We start from the raw sequence: 20447 nt of genomic DNA on the forward strand, positions 1-20447 counted from the left end.
AAGCTGTATAAGTAATTCCAACAATAAGAATCAACAATAAAAAATCATGGAGAAGATGAAGAATCAGCCAATAACGTAGTAGGAAAACAAGATTTGGAAGCTGAGTAAAAAACACATTTCAATGACTGATAAAAATTGTCAAATGCTGACAGGTCAAGTAAGAGACTAAGAACTGACATTAGATTTAGCATATATGATGGTTGTTGGAAACCTTTAAAAAGTTTTAGAGGAGTGCAAAAAGCCTAATTTGAGTGAATATCAGACTGAGAGAGTAAGGGTTTGAGAGTATCAATATTAACAAACTGGGGATCTTGCTGTAAAGGATTCAAGCCACATTTCAGCATAATGATATGTAGTAAGAAGAAATGTGGATGCCTGATGATGCATGATCAGCAAAACCTTAATATAAAGAAGTAGAAAAATCAAAAGGAGAAAGTAGGCTAAAACAAGCAGGTAAGAAAATGAAATGAAATGGAAGATGAATGCAATATGTCAGGGTGATTGTAGTTGAATTTATTTTATTTAACAAACACTGTTATTGTTTACTATGTGTCAGACACTTCAAGGATTTATAAATACAATTCATTTAATATTCATTTCTTCCAATCTGCAAAATTTATGGTTGTCCTTTTTCTAACTTTTAAATGTACTTAGATATGAGCCCACAATTTTACCCTCTGTTTATTCCATCTCCCTAAGTGATGTTATTCAGACCTATGACTTCAAATATCTCTTTAATAATAGCCTTTAGTTATGGATCTCTAAAGTAAAGAAGTTAGAAAAAGAACACCAAACAAAGTCTAAAGGCAGAAGGAAGGAAATAATACAGATGAGAGCAAAAATAAATGATATAGAAACATGTCAACGAAGCCAGAAGCTGGTTCTTTGAAAAAATTAATAAAATTGACAAACCTCTAGCCAGACTTATCAAAGAGAAAAGAGAAGGGAATCAAATAAATAAAATCACGAAAGAAAGATGAGAAATAACAATACAGAAATACAAACAATTATAAGAGAATATTATGATAAACTATATGCCAACAAACTGGACAACTTGGAAGAAATGGGAGATCCCTAGAAACATAAACTACCAAAGCTGAAACAAGAAGAAATCAAAAACTTAAAAAGATTGATAACCAGAAAAGAAATTGAATCAGTAATTTAAAAAAATCTCCCAACAAACAATGTCCAGGGCCAGATAGCTTCACAGATGAATTCTACTAAACACCTAAAGAAGAGCTAATAATACCTATTCTTTTTAAACTATTCCAAAAATTAGAAAAGGAAAGCTTCCAAATTTCTTCTATGAGGCATTACTCTGAAACCAAAACCAGAGAAAGACTCCACTAAAAAAGAGAATTACAGGCCAATATCCCTGATGAATATGGATGCCAAAATTCTCAATACTAGCAAACCAAATCCAACAGTACATTAAAAAAATCAACCAAGTGGGATTTATTCCTTGTTTGCAAGGTGGTTCAATATTTACAAATCAATCATGATATACCACATTAATAGAAGAAAGGATAAGAACCATATGATCTTTTCAATAGATGTAGAAAAGGCATTTCACAAAAAGTACAACATACATTCATGATAAAAGCCCTCAATAAATTAGGTTTTGAAGGAACATAGTAAAGGCCATATATGAATAACCCACAGCTAATACTATCCTCAATGGGGAACAACTGAGAACTTTTCTTCTATGGTCAGGCACAAGACAGGGATGTCCTCTCTCACCAGTTATTTAACATAGTACTGGAAGTCCTAGCCACAACAATCCGACAACAACAATAAAAGGCATCCAAACTGGCAAGGAAGAGGTAAAATTTTCAGTATTTGTAGATGACATGGTAAACTATATCTAAAACCCAAAAGACTCCACCCAAAAACTGCCAGAGCTGATACATGAATTCAGTAAAGTCACAGGACACAAAATCGATGTACAGAAATAAGCATTTCTATGTGCCAATAATGAAGCAACAGAAAGAGAAATTAAGGAATTGATCCCATTTACAACTGCACCAAAAACCATTAAGATACCTAGGAATAAATTTAACAAAAGAGTCCATCACATTATTTCCAAGCCTCAACATTAATTTTAATTTTTTTTTTTCTGAGAGAGAGACAGTGTGAGCAGGGGAGGATCAGAGAGAGAGGGAGACACAGAATCTGAAACAGGTTCCAGGCTCTGAGCTAGCTGTCAGCACAGAGCCTGATGCGGGGCTCGAACCCACGAACCCTGAGATCATGACCTGAGCTGAAGCCAGATGCTTACCCGACTAAGCCATCTAGGCACCCCAACATTAATATTTTAGCATGAGGAGAACATGAAGTTTCAAATTTTAATATTTTAACTTGCTGTATTTTTAAATTTTCTACAATGCACATGTACTGCTTCTTTAATAAAATGTTTTAAGAATTTTCAAAGGAGGTAATGATTCATGAAACTATATTCCCACTGATAGATAAATTAAGACAGCTGCTGACCAACCACTAGATCTCACAACATGGAAGTCACTGGTGTCCCTGACAGAATCTGCTTTGGTGGAGCAGGGTAAGAAAAACCTGACTGGTATAGTTTGGCAGTTCCCAAAAATGTTAAACAGAGGTAGGGTATGACCCACCAATTACACTCCTAAGTATACAGTCAGAGAACTGGAAACATACGTTCACATAAAAACTTAAACCCTAACATTCATAGCAACATAACATCCTAGTAGCCAAAAATGTAAACAACCCAAATATCCATACACAGATGAATGGAAAACAAAGTGTGGTGTATTCATACAATGGATTATTATTCAGCAATTTAAATAAGATTTAAATATTAATACATTCTACAGCACAGATGAACCTTGAAAACTTTAAGCTAAGTGAAAGAAACCAATGAAATAAGAAAACACTGAATGACTCATACCACACTTATGAATTTCCACAAAAGGCAAATGCATAAAGTGTGTTAGTGGTTGCCTAGGATTAGGAGTAGGAGGGTCTGGGCAGTGACTGCTATTAGGCAAGAGGTTTTTTGAAGTGAGTGAAGAAAATGTCCTAAAATTAGGTCATGTTGATGGTTGCACAATTATGTGACTACAATAAAAACCACCGAACTGTACACTTTTTAAAGAGTGAATTTATGGTAAGTGAAGTATCTCAATAAAACTGTTACAAAAAATCTAAAAGGCAGAATTTAGTTGATCAGTTTGCATTTGTTTTACTCCCTTCTCAGTATGCACAGGCTGTATGTGACCTTACTTCCAGCGATTTATTCATCTTTCTTTTGGTACACTTTTCCTCCTTCCCATTAATCCCTATCCACACACAAATCCCAAATTCTCTGAATCAAACAAAACCAGACAGAAAAATGTTTGCCTCCATTAAGAAAACATTTTACAATTTTAAAAAGTATTAAATGTGGCCACTGTTCAGATTTAATTTTCATACCATGTTACATATGTACATATTAAAAAAAAAAAAAGAAGAAAAACCATTTGCCTAAGAATATAAATGTATCACTTTAAGCAAACATTGTATAGCCTGAATTCTAAAACCCATTTTGGACTATACAAAACTACTTTGTAAAAGCCACAAAACAAGTATCCCTTAACTCTCGAGAAATGTTCAGGTATTTAAATACTGCTATTACATATTTTCTTCCATGAAACTGAAAAAAAATGACAACAATTGTATCATTTTATGGATAGAGACTAAGTGAGTACATACATAAACCCATTGGCAAAGCTAAGTTTAGAGCCGATTTCCTCTCCTGGATTGTATAATTTCAATAGTATACAATAATTATCTACTGTTGGAATAACACCTGAGTGGTTCAACTAAAGATGCATACATACAATAACAAGAACTCTGCACAAATATTCAAACTTGGGGATTTCTAATTAAAATAATAGAAAAATAGAAAATTTTTCCTTCCAAAAATAGGTATCTAGACAAAGATTCAGATACCCCATGTAGATTATTCACAAGTCATGTTAATCAACCTTTTTTGTAGTCCTTAAATAAAACTTAATAATCAACTGATGAAAAAACAAGTTTCATATGCAAAGAACACCTTAATACATCTCTAACTTAATGCAAAAGTATATGGAAAAAAATGCAGCTATTTCATTGCAGTCTTTAAAAAGAGCAACATTTTATTATTTCTGGTGCATCTTCTTTCGCATTTCTTCAAGAGCTGCTTCTTTCTCTCTCAGCACTTGCTTAAGTCTTCTTATTTTTTCATCTCGAATGGTTTCCTCTAACTCTGGTGGTGCCATGAGGAAAATATCTTCAGTAAAATTTTTATTAAAAGAATGGCTTTGTTCAAAAGCTGCATTTGAACTCAATGTGCCTTTTTCCTGGTTCTCAGGGGTACAGTGTTCAACCTCAGTTGTCTTTTCTTCTCTAGTTTTGTTGCGGTTTGTAAGAATGTTATGGTGTGATACATCTGAAGTTGGTAAAATACTGTTGACAAGTTGGGAATTGGTAACATTAGTTCCTCCGTTTAGAGCTGTGTTATAAGCACTCTCGGTTTTTTTCTTCTTTGTGCGATCCATCTTTTTAATGGTTTTTGCTTTTCGTTTCTTATCAAAACCCTGTTGTTAAGTTGAGTAAGATTTCAAAAGAAAAACAAATTATTGCCACATAGACAGTATGCTCTCAAATTTTTAACAAAGTATTTGCAGGTGAGAAATACTTATCAATTAAATTCAACTCAACAAAATAGACTGAACACTATAGCAAAAAGTTGTTTACCACTGTACGATATTAAAATGAACAGCAATGTCCTAATGATATTCACTGAGACTAAATTGCTTAATTCACATTTTCCTGCTTCAATATTAGACCAGCCACTTATAAAGAGCTTGAGAAACGGAACTGACTTAATTTTTTGTCTCCTTTTGCACAGTAGGCACATATATTATATGGAAGATTTTCATTGGGAATGGTTGACCAGTCTCTGATCTAAAGTTCAGAATATCACATAGTATAATAATGCTATATTTCTAAGTAAAATAGGCAAAGTCATAGGGACTATTTTTTCATCATTATTGACCAAGTTCGTTTTTTAAAATGTCTGTTTTAAGGGTGATACTGCAATGAACATTTGCATGCTTGTATCTTCCCTATACTTGGATTATTTATTTTAAATATGTTCTTCAAAGTAGGATAGCAAGTTTAAAAAGTTATGGCCATTTTCTTACAATTTTTTGATGGAAAATAAACAGGTGAATAAAAAGACTTAAAACACCTCCTATTAACTGGAGATACACTTTTACCTTTGTATATATGGTCCTCTTTAACACTGATTTGGTATAATATATACATATATGCCAATTTGAAGACAACTACCATTCATATTAATGCACAAGACTAAAAAACAAATCAAGAAAATACACTCATGAACATTTGTAGTAACTACAAAGGACACTAAAAATGTATTACCTGCTTTTTCTTTTCCTCCTTCTCTATAAACTCTGTCTGTTTGTAAGTATTGCTCTTCACCAAACTGCTGAAGGAATCAAAACCTTTTCCAGAGCCCAAATGATCAGGAATCCGAGTAAGGCACACTCTCAAATCTTTAGTGAGACCAAATAACTTTTTAAATTCAGCATCATTCTTCACATGTGATGCCTTATTGCTTCCTCTTTGGGAATGGTTCTTGTCATTCCTTTCTTGAGGAACTTTTTCTAATGTTGATGCCATCTCATTCTGGATCTGCAATTAAGAAAACAAAACACACAAACAATACTGCCAATTACTTAAGCTATTTCATCAGACTGGCAACTAGGTGATCGTCTCCTCTTACTTANAAAAAAAAAAAAAATCCATGCTCTAAAGTCCTAAATGGTTGGTTTGCATTACCCTTGCCCTACCACCCACACTCAAAAAAATGAATTTAACTGAGTACAGACTTAAACTGTTCCTCCACAATCTCTCATTTACTTTGCTTTCTTGTACTAAAAAGGTTAACAAATGAAATAAGAATACAGACTAATGACAAGTTAAAAAATAATCTATATAACTTTAGTTGGAAGTTGTAGTCTTCTGGAAAAGTCTTATGCCTTTAATCAATCTTAAACTTCAGAATTTACCTCCTTTATATCTCTGGAAGGGGAGAAACACTGGCATTATTAAGACCTCTAAGTAAGGAAAGAGTGGGCATAAATATTTAGTGAGCACAGACACACACATCTTAAGTAGAACAGAAAGGTAACTATGTGGATATGTTGAATAATTAAAGAGTCAGAAAGAAGGGCTTTTAAAAAAAAAAAAAAAGAAACTTGTCTACTTAAAAAACAAAACAAAACCAAAGATGTTGATAAATCCTTTTTCCACAAATGACTGAAAGGTACTAATTAGCACCACCCTACCCCCTTCTACCCTCTACCTAAAAAACTGCCAGATATTTCCCTACCATCACAAAATAAACAAACAAAAAACCCAGCTCTCCTATATGCATAATATCGATCTTTTCACATACTAACAGTAATAAATATATGTACGGACACAAAAATTTCCCAAGTTCTGAATTCACATTATCTTTCACCAATAAACCTTCTTGCTCTGTGAGTTTTTTGTTTGTTTGATTTGTTTTAAAGATTTGGCATGCCAAATGATTTAAGAGAGAGATACTGCTTGGACTCTCTCAATTATCCTCCTCAAACATTTCCTTCAGATGAAAGCTTTGACTTAATTAAGCATACATGTGTGTATGGTATGTGTGTGATGGAGTGGAGGATGGGAGAAGAAGGGGGAAAGAGGCATCATAGGTAACTAACTTTGAGAATTAAGAAAGAAAAATTTTCTATATAGACAGAGAAAAAGAACACCCTGACATGGGAAAATTACCTTTGGTTCTTGGTCTCTGAAAACACACTGTTGTGAAGTAATAGTTGTTGCATCAACAGAGGAACTTATTTTCTCTATGCTCTGGATGGTATTTCCTTTTCTGGGGGCATTCTGTACTGTACTAAATCCATCTGGAAAGTCTGGCTTTGTGAATAAAATCTTACTCTGTTTTAAGTAGTTAATGGGTTGATTCATATTATGTGGGTCTGGGGTAGAAAGAGATGGTTTCTCCACTTTTTTATTCTTCTCTGCCCTTAGATTGATCATGGAAGCAGGCTGAGTATTTGAGAGTGATTTTGTTTCCATCTGGTAAGATTTACTTTTAGCCAAAACAATATTTACAACCTCTCTGGATATTTCTGTGACTGGGCTTGAACTCACTATCTGTGATGTATCTTTTCTCGGTGGAATATCAGGAGAAACAGAATTCTGTTGGTCAATTTGTGACGGCAAAACATCTGTCCCCTTTTTAGCCAACAGATAGACTTTCCCATTAAACATAACCAAAGCATTATCTTTAATAGGCATACTTTTGGATTGTGTCCCACTAGGACTGACAGTGCTCAATGCTGGCATATTTATAGTATTATCTCCCAAACTCTTTCTATCTACAAAAGTTTTTAAAATCTTTGAAGCCACATTATTTGAAGACTTAACAGGAACAAGAGATGGACTGCAAGGCTGTAGATTTTCTTGAAAAATCCATTTCACAGGAGCAGCTTGAGAATGCTGACCACCTTTTAATTGTGTCTCTTTAGCAACATTCACTGGTATTTGTGTGGTATTTAGTATCACTGGCTTTGCTATTTCTGTAACAGGTTTTGGATAAATGTTTTGAAAGTTCTTGGTAACTACATTTTTCACTGTATTTACAGGAGATACGTAAATAACGGTTGGTATTTGGGAGGCCTCAACTGTTCCTGAGGTACTTGTGGTTGCAGTTGCAAGTATCTTTTGCTGAACTGAAGGAGGCAATGAAGACGCTGGTACAGATTTCACTTCAGCATGGGCTGGAATCTGTAAATGATGCCCAGAAGGCAAAACTGGAGACTTCACAGTCATTGGAAGACTCTGAGTATTTACTAAAATATAAGGTGAATCATTTTGTGTTGAGGAGGGAGAAACAGCAAATGTTTGCATGGTGAGTCCATCAATTTTCACACCATGACTCTGAACTTTAGAAACTGATGAGGTAAAATTTTCAGTTCCCACAGAAGTAACTCTAACTTTTTCTGCTGTATCTACTGTTCTTGTAAGAAAATAGTTTGAAGAACTGGCTGGCTGAAAAATGGGCAATTGAACTGATGCACTTGTGGAGGAGCTGGAAATCTGAGTCTGAAAAGTAACTTGAACTGGGCTTCCTGTATTCCCTTTCAAAGCATCAGACATGACTGAAGATTGAACTAGCGGTATAAGATTTCCAGAAGAATTAGGAATTGGAAGTAATTGCAGAAGATTTTTTCCATCCGAGCCAATCGTCTGAACTACTTGGTACATGCAGCCTGAAACACTTAAAAGAACATTGAGTAAATAAATAAATACAACATACTAGACGGTATATACATTTTATTTAAAAACAAATATTTGCAAGTATTATTTTAAAAAGATAAAAATTTATAAAATATGATAAAAGTATATCATTTGTCACTTTTGAGTTTTCAAAGTGAACTAGTGCAAAACAGATTTTGAAGTAGAAGTGACAATCAAAGATAATGATCAGCTTTGATTTAGAATTTCTCATATGATTAAGCAATGGGTAAATTAAACTCTTGTAAGGTTTTACCCCGTATAAAATTATGCCTACTAGAATATGTTCCTCTTAAGCTATGAGCATCCTCCCTTCTCTTTTTACTTGAATTCTTCCCTCTTGTTCTCCTCCTTTACCCTCATTCACCAGGATTCTCATTTCACCTCCATTTATGTTTATTCTATTTCCCTCACTCTTTTCTGCCCTCTATTCAACCTGTTCTGTGCTTTCTACTGACAATGGCTCACAAGTCCTACTGTCAGCCATTCTTCTTTTGTTTAAGGCCATTTCTTATGATGATACCTTAGTGTGCCACATTTTTGAAGACTAAATGGAGTTACTCATGTAGGAACCATTTTCTTCTTTGACTTATTGTTTCAGCACATTTGAAGTTTGGTGATAAACAGCCCTTGGTATGGAAATTACTCACATTAGTTCCAACTCTGTCTGTCAATCCATACACATAATAGCAACACCATTTCAGCTAAATAATTTTCAGTGAATGTGGAACACACTGTTTTTTTTTTTTTTTTTTTTTTTACCTAGCCAATTTTGACCCTGATACTTATGAGCCGTATCTTAGTACAGATTATCTGATTTTTTAAAAATCCAAAATATACCAATCTGTCATATAATCAATTTAGAAGATTTCTTAAATGCAGAGATCTCAAGTTATTTATGACTAAAACCACCTTTTGGTTCCTGGAAAACACTAAGCCCTTATTGGACTCAGAGTCATCACACATGCTATCTCTCTACATAGGTTGTCTTCTCCCACCCATATAACTCAAGTCTCAGCATAAATGATACTTCTCAAGAGAGATATTCTTTGACCACCTTAACAGTTTGTGCCCTTCTTTCACAATTAGCTTATAATTAGCTACTTAGTTATAATTTCCTTCATGCTATATTATAATTTGTCAATATATATTAATCTTTTTATTCATTTGCCTATCGACTGTCTCTCATGCTAAATTCTAGCAATATAAATGCAGAGTTCATGTCCAACTGACAGTGTGGCCATATATGACAGAGATCAAATGAAAACAAAACTCTAAGACAAATAATAATAATAATAATTAGAACTCTCAATGATATAAAGGTGTGTTTTACTGACAGTAGGCATTTTTAAAACCTTAAATATTACTAAAATCAAAGCCAAAAATTCTATGTATTCTAGGAAGCCCTGGAACAACCATTTTACCTTTCCGCAACCCAAAATAATATAATTGTGTCTTTTTAAATATTTAAAACTTTTTTTAGCCACTTGACAGTGCTTCGAAATGTTAAATTTACTTTTAGTACATTATCTCTAAAGAGAAGCATGAACATGAAGTAAGAATTCTTGCTTTCAGGACTTAAAGACAAAAGCCTACCTTCATCAAGTCCCCCCCTCCCCCAATAAACTAGACTAGAACTTATTTAACTTTAATTGAAATATCAGTATCCATAAATTGTTTTATTATAAGTACACAGTCACACTCATCTTTAATGTACTACTGTAAAGACTGCTCTCACGCATGCTACAATAGCAGAGTTGAGCAGTTACACTAGAGATGATCACATGGCACACAAAATCTGAAATATTTACTATTTGGACCTTCACAGAAAATGTTTGCTTGCCTCCAAGCTAGTCAAACCACAGTCCTGAAAAGAGCTTAAACTGCTGGTTGTATGGGCATGTAAATAGGCAATTATCATTAAGATAAATGATACACTACATTTCGATGAAAACAAAAATGCTTCCTCCTTTTCTTAAAATATTCTCTTCCCAAGGTTTCCTATATATGAAATTCTCCTACTTCTGTAATGATTCCTCAGTCTTGTCAACTCATACATACTACTTAAATCAACCTTCAAATACTAGAATTCACCAAAGCTGAGACTGAATTCTCTCCCTACTCTGTAGGCTTTCCCTAATTACTTTTTTTATGTGCGTGACTTCAATTATATTATCATTTACACAGCAACAATTAAAATATTTATATCGGGGCGTCTGGGTGGCTTAGTCGGTTGAGCGTCCGACTTTCGCTTAGGTCATGATCTCACAGTTCGTGGATTCGAGCCCTGCATCCGGCTCTGTGCTGACTACCAGCTCGGAGCCTGGAGCCTATTTGAGTCTGTGTCTCCCTCTCTCTCTGACCCTCCCCTGCTCATGCTGTCTCTCTCTCCTAGAAATAAATAAAAATATTATAAAATAAATAAATAAAATAAAATATTTATATCTTAGCTCTTTTGAGACTTAGGCTTACATATCCAATTTCCCTTATGACATTTCCATTAAGAATTTCAAATGCATCTAAAGCTCAACATGGTTTTGTCCAGTGTTTTTTTTTTCCTATAATAAACAGCATACCATCTATCTCAGATACCTAAATCAGAAAAAGCAATCTCCTGTTTTCTAACTGTCTGTATTCAATCCATCACAAAATCCTGTCGATATTATCCCCTAAATTTCCCTTGATCTTTTCAATTCTTTCCAAATCATCTGTCTCCATTCTAATTCAAGCAAACATCATCTCTGGCTTGGACTATTATAGCAGCTTCATAACTGGTCTTTTTATGTTTATTTTGGGGGGTGTAGCACAAGTGGGGGAGGGGAGGGTGGAGGGTGGACAGAGGATCCAAAGTGGGCTCTGTGCTGACAGTAGAGACATGAACTTTGAGATCATGACCTGAGCTGAAGTGGAAAGCTTAACTGACTGAGCCACCCAGCCGCCCCATAACTGGGTGTCTTTATTTCAGCCACATCCTCTCCCTTTGAAAGCTTTCAGCACACTAAAGCTGGCCCTTCCTTGCTTAAAATATTTCAGCAGTTTCCCATTTTCTTTGAGTAGTAGAAAGAAAACCAAGAGATTCTGATGCAATGGAAGCCAAAGAAGACAGTTTCAAAAATCTTGGGCAATTCTATTTATTAAAAAAAATTTTTTTAACGTTTTATTTTATTTTTTGAGAAACAGAAAGAAACAGGGCACAAGCAGGGGAGGGACAGAGAGAAAGGAAGACACAGAATCCAAAACAGGCTCCAGGCTCTGACTGTCAGCACAGACCCAAGGCGGGGCTCAAACCCACAAATGTGAGAATTTGAGATCAGGACCTGAGCGGAAGTCAGAGGCTCAACCGACTGAGCCACCCAGTCGGTGGCTTTTTTAAAGTTTGTTTATTTGTTTGTTTGTTTTGGGGGGGGAGAGAGAGAGAGAGAGAGAGGGCAAGTGAGCATGAGCAGGGTAAGGACAAAGATAGAGAATCCCAAGCAGGTTCCACACTCAGCGTGAAGCCTAACACCAGCTCAGTCTCATAACCACAAGGCCATAATCTGAGCCAAAATCAAGAGTTCGATGCTTAACCAACAGCCACCCAGACACCCCTGAGAAATCTTATTTAAAACTTTCTGAAAGGTCAAATAGGATGTAAATTAAAAATGTACTTGCATGGGGCGCCTGGGTGGCTTAGTCGGTTAAGCGTCCGACTTCCGCTTAGGTCATGATCTCGTGGTTCATGGGTTCGAGCCCCGCGTCAGGCTCTGTGCTGACTGCCAGCTCAGAGCATGGAGCCTGTTTCGGTCTGTGACTCCCTCTCTCTCTGACCCTCCCCTGCTCACGCTCTCTCTCTCTCCTAGAAATAAATTTAAAAAAATAAACTCAAGAGGAGAATATTTACCCTATAATTTTAAAAAAAAAATGTACTTGCATGAGTGGTATGAGGGTCAATAAGGGCTTTAAAAGAGTAGTTTGGTGGGGGGGAAATGTTCTGGAGGATATTAAGATAGAAAATACAGCCAGCTTTTAAGAACTTTGACTGCAAAAGGGAAGATAAAGACTGGTAAGTAGATGGAGGCAAATGGGGCCAAATAAGAGATTTTTTTTCTCTTTTTAAGGTTAGATGAACCAGAGCATATGTTAATGTGCATATGAGTTGTCAAGTGGAAGAGGATAGAAGGGCTAAATGAATGTAAGTTTTGATAAGGAGATAGGAAATGGGAACTAGCAGCCAGGTAGAGGAACTGAACTTTAAAGAGGGTAAAGAAATACCTTCTTCCACTGCCACCGAAAGAGAGGTTAGGCATATCTGCAGTTAAGTTTATAGCTTTGGTGTCAAGAGGTTGAGATAATTCTAATATAATGGCTTTTATTTTTCTGTGAAAAAAGCATTACATCATATGCTAAGTATAGGAGCAAAAATAGAAATTTGAGGCAAAACAAAAAGATTTGAAACAGTCTTTAAAAGAGAACAAGATGACCTCAGACAAAATCGGTCATCAGGTAGTGCTGATGGCCCAAGGCTATACGTAGTGAGACCAATCTGTGCTCTTGTGAGATTTTCTTGTTTCACTGGGTATAAGCAAAGAGAAAGCAAATTCAGGGCCGGGGTGGCTTTAGAAGAATGGCTGGGGGGAAAAAAAACTCAAAGAGAAACAAAAGAGTTTATGATATTGGTAAAAATTATTAAAATGATTTACAGAATCTAAACAGGATGAGAAGAAAATAAGAACACAAAAGGTGAAAGTGTAAGGAGAAATTAAAGGGATTATTGGACTGGAGGGCCAGATAAAGTTAGAAAACAATCAGAATGGGAGTATTTAAATAAGCAAACTAGAAATATAGCAACTGATGTTTAAAAAAAGAGGATGCCTGAATCAAGAATTGCACACATGCAATTTTATCTGACAACCAGAACTACAGAAGTAGATGGATGGNAAGAGATTATTCATATAGATGTTAAAGTCATGTAAGATTAAAGAAATGATTGAGATCTATGTGCCAAATTTGATGACACGAAGTTGGTAATGATGTTAATGAACCACAATTAACTTCTGCCATCTACCAACTTCCTATCACTGATATGCCAAAAAGTTGTCTCAAAATTCACTCTCTTCTGCAGTCTATTTGCTTTCCCATTATTCTACTAACTTTCATTCTCAAAGATCACCAGATATGTTCTCACAGTTAAATCTGTCTTTATTCTATCCTCAATCTCTATGGGATCCCTGCTGAAATGGACACTGCTAGCTAGCTAATTATCCATCATAAACAGCTACCTAACATGATTTCCATTATGAACAAGTTGCTTGTTTTTCTTAATGTTTTCTTTCTTATTCTGCATTTTAAGCATCCAACTATGACTATTCCCCAAAGCACAATTCTTCACCCTGTTTCTCCTTCAAGACATTCTTCCTTAAATATTATACCAACTGTTTCAACAACTGCGTCAATTGCTTGCACTATTTCCTTCAACTACTCCTTTCAATAAGCCTCACAGTTATATCCATTACTCCTATCCCCTAATATTGGCCTTGGTTCCATATTTGTTATGCTCTACCAAGATCTTTCACTTTTAATGCCATGACTTTTTTTTAAAACCATGACTTTAAAGTAAAAATTACTCTCTACTGAAAACTAGTACTCTATCCTACCATCTAGTCATGTCAGCACTATTATCTCCCAAGTCACTTTGGTTTTTTAAATCACCTACTCATTCTTGACACCTTTATCACCCTTATTTACCTCTGATTCACCTAGAGTGCCTTGTATATATGTTTACAAAGTGTAAACATTCAATAAATGTATAGTGAATGAATCACTACATCCGTAAAGGTTTTTTTTTCCTTTTTACAGCTCTTACTCATTCTTCTCTTTCTTCCTCACTGCCATTTCCACTACCTAGATCAGACATGCATTACCTAAGACCTGTCTCATCCTCATTATCTCATTCCTGTATCTTGCTGTGACTTTTAAACTAGTTTTTCTGACTGCAGCCACTACTATTATGTATCTCTGGCAGAATAAATCATTATTTTCATCCTGTTACCTCCTTTCTCAAAGTTCCAATAATACATCATTGCCAATTCAGCTTGACTTGAAAATTACCTAAAATCTAGATAACCAATCTCTACACCAGTACCATCTCTAACTTCTAAATTTAAAAACTCTGATCTTCCCAGAGAGGTATCTTTGCCATTCTGGATTATCCCATGTACAGCATTTACTTCCAAGTATTCTTCAGGTTATTTTTTTTCTTCTCCAGCAATTTAAAACATAGCTATAAATTGAGGATCAATTTCATCTTCTCCATGAAATATTTGCAAGTCAATCAAACATTAATTTCTTCCAACTTGAAATCCATAAACCACTCCCACTAGTGCAACTAATGCTAGGAGTTATACAATGCCTTCTAAAAAATGAATAAAATACTGTTTTTCTTAGTTAGAGGCTATATCGTTTGCTTTGTAATTGTTCTCCCAATAACAAGTAGATTAGGGCCTCAAAAAATTATATGAAAAATAATGTAGCCTTTTCAAATCTCTATTTTAACTGAACTGTCTTAATACCTTTCCTTTAGTCTTGTTTGGCTTATTTATGCACTTTACTTATCAGTAATATCTAGCTCTCAAATTAAAAGCTTCAAAGAGCAGAACCTATGCTTTTATAATCATTTGCATATGGGCATGCACATTTTTAATTAGTGTAGTTTTTAAACAAATGACACAGGCTTCTTATACTTCATTCACATACTTGATTATACGGTATCTAGGTTTCTGCTTTACAGAAAACATTTATATACTGCACAAACTATTTTCAAGTCTAATCACTGATTAGACTCTTCTCTTCCATTTCCCCTTCAAAAGGGGAAGGAAAATACAGTTTGCTCTATGTCATTATATCAACAGAGATTCACATAATCTACCAGAGACATAAATCCCTTAGGGATAAGTTATCCAATTCACACGTATATCCTCTACACCTAAGAGAGTAACTGGTACATTGTAAGCAATAATTTTAGCTGAATTAACTCCTGCAAGTCATCATTAAAAATAAACACACACACATGACTTCCTAGTAACAAATGGAATAAGTTCTAAATATTAAAACTGAAATGCAAAATGCTAAGGAAAGGAATAATAAATCAGGGTGAAATCCACCCTTCTCTAATCAATACACTTTTTTTTTTCAGATCTAGAAGAGATCTTCCATGAGAGTAACTATAACTAAAACCTTATAAAGATTCTGTTTTCTTAAAAATCATATTCTGCAGGCTAATGTTAGAACTAAAATTAGAACCAGATTCTGCATCCCATGCTCTAGTTTTTCACTTAAAGATTTCAAAAAATCATCAATGTGTTAATTCCTTTAAACCAATTGGTATTTGAACTGAGAAACTACACTGGAAAAACAGTAACAGTTTAAGACATTGAAAGGTAAAAGAGGAATACAAGAGAAAAATTACAGGCTTCTAATCTTGGCTCTTCAAATTATTAGTTAATACATTTTAAGAAATTTACTTAAACTCTTTGAATATATTTCTTCATTAGCAAAATGGGGATGATAAAGCTTGCTATAAGAAGCAAATGAAATGATTGGCTGGAATTATGATAAGTTCCCAATAAATGCAAGTTATCATATTCCACTAAAATATACAATTGGTGTCCAAGAATAAGTAAGTGAATCAGGTAATTTTTGACAATGTAAGAACTTTAATAAAAAGGTATGAGAAGTTTAATTTAAAAGTATATTAAACATACTTATATAAGTTCTGACACTTTAAAAAATTCTAATATCAACATAAAACATTCACAAGTAAGAAATGGAATGATAAAAATTTCACAGGCTATTGAACATTTTGCAGATATATTTGCAAAATGTATTTTTTCAACAGCTAAAAGACCTTTTCTTCCATCTTACTATCTATGATTTAACATTATGTACGTATACAATATACATAATGTGACAATATATACAATACTATATACCACATAATATTATATACATAATAGATACATTATTATAAATAGTTGTCATTAACTCTAATCCTAACAAACAGCCCAGTAATGTGAGTATTGCCATTACCATTTTGTAGTTTGAGGTTTGGTAATATTAAATAACTTATGCAGAATTACATGCTCCCATGGGCAATCCCATCTATGTATTTTCTTGTATTTATTTTAACATAAAGCCAACATAACAGGGTCCAAAAAATTCAACTGCATGAAGTGAGAGATTAATGACAAACAGATTTCAGTTAGCCTGTAAGGTATACACGTCGATGTCTTTTTCTTACACACCCAAATAGTAAAGAGAAGAACACTTACAAGGTACAAAACTAAATGCATAATAAACTGACAATGAAACATTACGTTTCTAACTAAATCAAGCCTGCTGCTGAGGACACTCATTGTAGCTCCCCTTTTAAGAACAAAGGATTAAGAGCAGACAGAAGCCAATTGCCAATCATATCCCAGCTCTTATTATTGAGAGGTGTATAATCACAGGCTTTTATTACAGGCTTTTATTATCTAAGCAGATGACTCAAGTCTCTATTTTCAGCTCTGACTCTGCCTCAGTTTCAAATTCAAATACCTTGCGATCATTTTTTTGGAGTGTTCCCCATCTCCATTAACTTACCAATATCTATCGAGAGAACTGACATTATAATTGATTTCCCTTTCTTTGTGCCAATTCACCAACAAAATGTGCCTATTTTCCCTTTCATATTTCTCTGAATCCAACCCTTATTCTATATCAGCTAGTTCAGGCCTTCAGAATCTCTGAAAGGACAACTTAACTAGAATCTTTATACGTCTGATCCCTCGTTCCCAAATCCACACCGCCAACAGTTATCTAAAATGCACATGGGAAGTGACAATCCTTTTCTTAAAATCTTTAGTCATCTCCAGTAGATGAAGCCTACTCTCATTAGCAGAGCAAACCAAGAACTTATGAGCTATTTACCCTGCTTATGGTAGAGAATCAAACAAAAATACCAATAGCTAATAATAAACCATACTGGCGCTTTATTTACCAATTCCCTCTGCTTGGGCACAGCCTGCATTCATCGTTAACTGGGAAGCTGTTATTTACATTCCCTAACTCAGGTGCTCCCCCAAAACCTTTTCTACAATTTCCTTTCTCTAAGCCCTGACAGCATCCTGTGCAGAATGCTATTTTAAAATGTATTACATCATCTTCCCCTAAACTATGCGGGTTTTCATGGGCATGGTTCATATCCTCTTCTTTAGTCAGTCTCTCCATTTAACACAGTCTATCCCGTAGCAGGCACTCAGTGAGTATTTTTCAACAAAATGTCTGAACTATACGGATAATAATGGTAAAACTAGGACATAAACCTAGGTCGCTGTAACTCCAAAGTTTAGATTCTTTATACTTATACCATTCAAACTCTTGTTTTGCTCTTTGTAAATAAAGCCCCAATCTAAATAAGCTTAATGCCTACTATCACAAATATCTTCCAGATTTTTCCTTTATACTCTAAGAGTAAATTTGGAAATACGTTAAGCAATAAACATTCTGTAACGCAATGTTGAAAAACTCTACAAAAGCAGCAGTAACTCAAGAAAAATCCAAGTATCAATAGAAAATAAGAAAACCATATACTCATTTTAAGTTTATGAAGATAATGATTCTGTACCATCAAAAATATTACCAGAGAAGTATGAAAACTAAGCTTCCAATAAATTCAAGAGCTAACAGAAATCAAATGATTTATAAAATTATACTTGTACAGCATGCAAATTGTTACTTACAAAACAGAACAGAATGCAAAGCAATAACCAAAATAAGAGTCAAATAGCTTCAGAAAGGCATCTGGTAAATGTCCCAAATATGTGATGTCAAACCCCGGTGATTGAAGAAATAAATGCATTTAAAGATGATGAAAACAATGCATAAACCAATGAGTAAATGAACCCCCAATGACTTATGAATATAACCAAAACATAATTCAATTTGTAATGTTTTAAAAAATGCCAAATATAGATAGCCAAAGGTTGAGAAACCGGATAAAAGAGTTAAAACACACAAGTAATAAAAACGTTAAGTTCTTACTCTTATTTCTAATATTGAAAAACAATGCGTTAAGTTAGGGTAAGTCAGATGTAATCAAATATCCAGGTACCAAAACAAGGGAGAAGAAAGGAACCATCATTAGAAAGTAATTCTACTTTTGAATTATCTATACAGAGCAAGACCTCTGCCTCTCCCCCAGCTTCCAACAAAAGTAAACCAACAAACAATATACGTACACACAAGCTGGCTCTTTTTACTATTTGAAACACAGTGGTTCTTTCTTCGCAGTTCTTCAATACTGTTTTAGCTCAAGGTGCTTAGTTATTTCTTCTTAGAATACTGGGCATGCTTTTCAGTCGTTATTATAATTCTGTGTTGTATCTCCTTGTGATTAAAAGAAACCTACTTCCTGGGATAAAATTTGTACAGACACAAACTTGTAATCTTATAATAATAATAGCTAAACGCATAAATAGTGATTTTCTGTTTTCCTATACCAAGTATTTCACATACACTTATTTTTTTAATTCTTAAAATATCTCTAAGTGCTTTTACTGGAAAGGAGACTGGAAAGAAGGTACTTAGTCTTACAACTAGTAACTGTCAAAGTTATGATTAAATTTAGGCGGCCGGATGTTCTTCAAACACATATCGTCTTCCGTGAATTTTATATCTCAATTTCCATGCTTTCTTTACATTTTTCTTCTGCAGAGACCCGTAAGTTTTTTCTCACCACTTATTATACGTCTACTAACTATGGAGTCTACGACTTAAAATATTCGATCTTCGCTAACAATTTTGTTCTCATTTCACTTCATCTTGACCAACATAACCTTTTCTTAAAAAAAAAAAACTGAGTCAGTGAAAAACTATTTTATAAATGTGCAACTACGAACGTCTTCAGAAATACTAGAACCTCCCTACGTCAAACATAGTTCCTCTACAGAGACATCCAATTAGAGATGGCATTCTCATTACACCTGCTTCAATCACTCTGTCCCAAAGGATCGATTTTACACGAAAATTACTCTCTCTACTTTTCTTTCTCGCCATACAAAACTATTATCTGAATTGTGAAAAATCCATTCCTTCATTCCAGATCCACTTTTCAGTTTCTAAATTCATATACTCATCAACTACACAATTTTTTTTCCTTTCCTTCTCGTTCTCTTAAACACTAGCTACTTTCCACGGATGGTCCAGCGCCACCTGGGTTGCAATTGCTAATCCGTGCTGGGCGCTGCGTGTTTTTCTGCGAGTGCGCGAGAATCTTCCAGAAGGTTTTGGTCACATAGGAGCGTCGGCCATGTTGAATTTCCTCTCCCGTGGAGATCTACTATGTCGCCTACGTAACTTGAGACGATGGAGTCCTGCGGAGCCACGGCCGAGGCGTGCCTGCGTCAGGCTCTGAAGAAGAGACTTTACGTTTCCAAGAGGAGCGCGCTCTGGGGGTTCTGGGTGCCCCCAGTGACGAGCACTTGGCCCGCAGTCGCTCCCACTACGGAGTCAAGCTCATTTGACTCGCAGAGTCCGAAAACGACGGCCGACTCGACACCCTGCTAAGAGACGGGCAAGGGGCGGGTGTTGTCGAGGGAGATTCGAAACCGGTACTTACCACTTCGAGGCGTTGCCTGACTTTTCCTCTGCAGGTTTCAGGAAGACCCTCCGTAGGTTATTGGACATTTTAGGGGGGGTGGGAGGGGCCAGCACATCCAGGAAAGTGGGCAATGGGGGGCCGAGAACCAGAGCGAGAGAATGTTGGGCTGCTGGTGTCCCGGAGCAACTCGGACGGGTTTCGATGCCGAAAAGAGGACGACGGCAGGCTACAGAGGGGGGCGTATACCCAGCCTTCGGAAGGAGACGACGCAGTCACCAGAAACCGGAAGGATCGAAGCGGCGGACGACGCCGCTCGGGACCTAGGCTTTGAGAGGAGCCGCCCGAGTCTCCACCCCCGCGAGCCTACGGCACCGCTCCCGAGCCACCGGAGTCAGCGTCGGAGGCGTGGCCTTAATGGCGCCGCCCTCGGCACTGTCGGGTCTGAGGAGAAGCT

General features: G+C 35.5%; 1 protein-coding gene across 3 annotated transcripts; it reads right to left on the reverse strand.

The window, feature by feature from the left end:
* Nucleotides 1–501: 501 nt before the first annotated feature.
* LRIF1 (ligand dependent nuclear receptor interacting factor 1) lies at nt 502–20130 on the reverse strand. Of its 3 annotated transcripts, none has more exons than XM_077765609.1 (4): nt 20012–20130; nt 6850–8359; nt 5443–5715; nt 502–4592 (listed from the first exon to the last, which is right to left on the reverse strand). In XM_077765609.1, exons 1-4 carry the CDS (start codon nt 20077–20079, stop codon nt 4155–4157), a joined length of 2289 nt encoding a protein of 762 aa, XP_077621735.1. In that variant the 5' UTR covers nt 20080–20130; the 3' UTR covers nt 502–4154. The 3 variants fall into 3 exon arrangements, with proteins under 3 accessions (XP_077621735.1, XP_077621738.1, XP_077621739.1); XM_077765612.1 differs by having other exon boundaries at nt 6850–8351; nt 20012–20084; XM_077765613.1 differs by lacking the exon at nt 6850–8359 and having other exon boundaries at nt 20012–20102.
* Nucleotides 20131–20447: the final 317 nt, after the last annotated feature.

Source organism: Crocuta crocuta, unplaced genomic scaffold, assembly GCF_008692635.1.
Source record: "Crocuta crocuta isolate KB4526 unplaced genomic scaffold, BGI_CrCroc_1.0 scaffold274, whole genome shotgun sequence".
Lineage (NCBI taxonomy): Eukaryota > Metazoa > Chordata > Mammalia > Carnivora > Hyaenidae > Crocuta > Crocuta crocuta.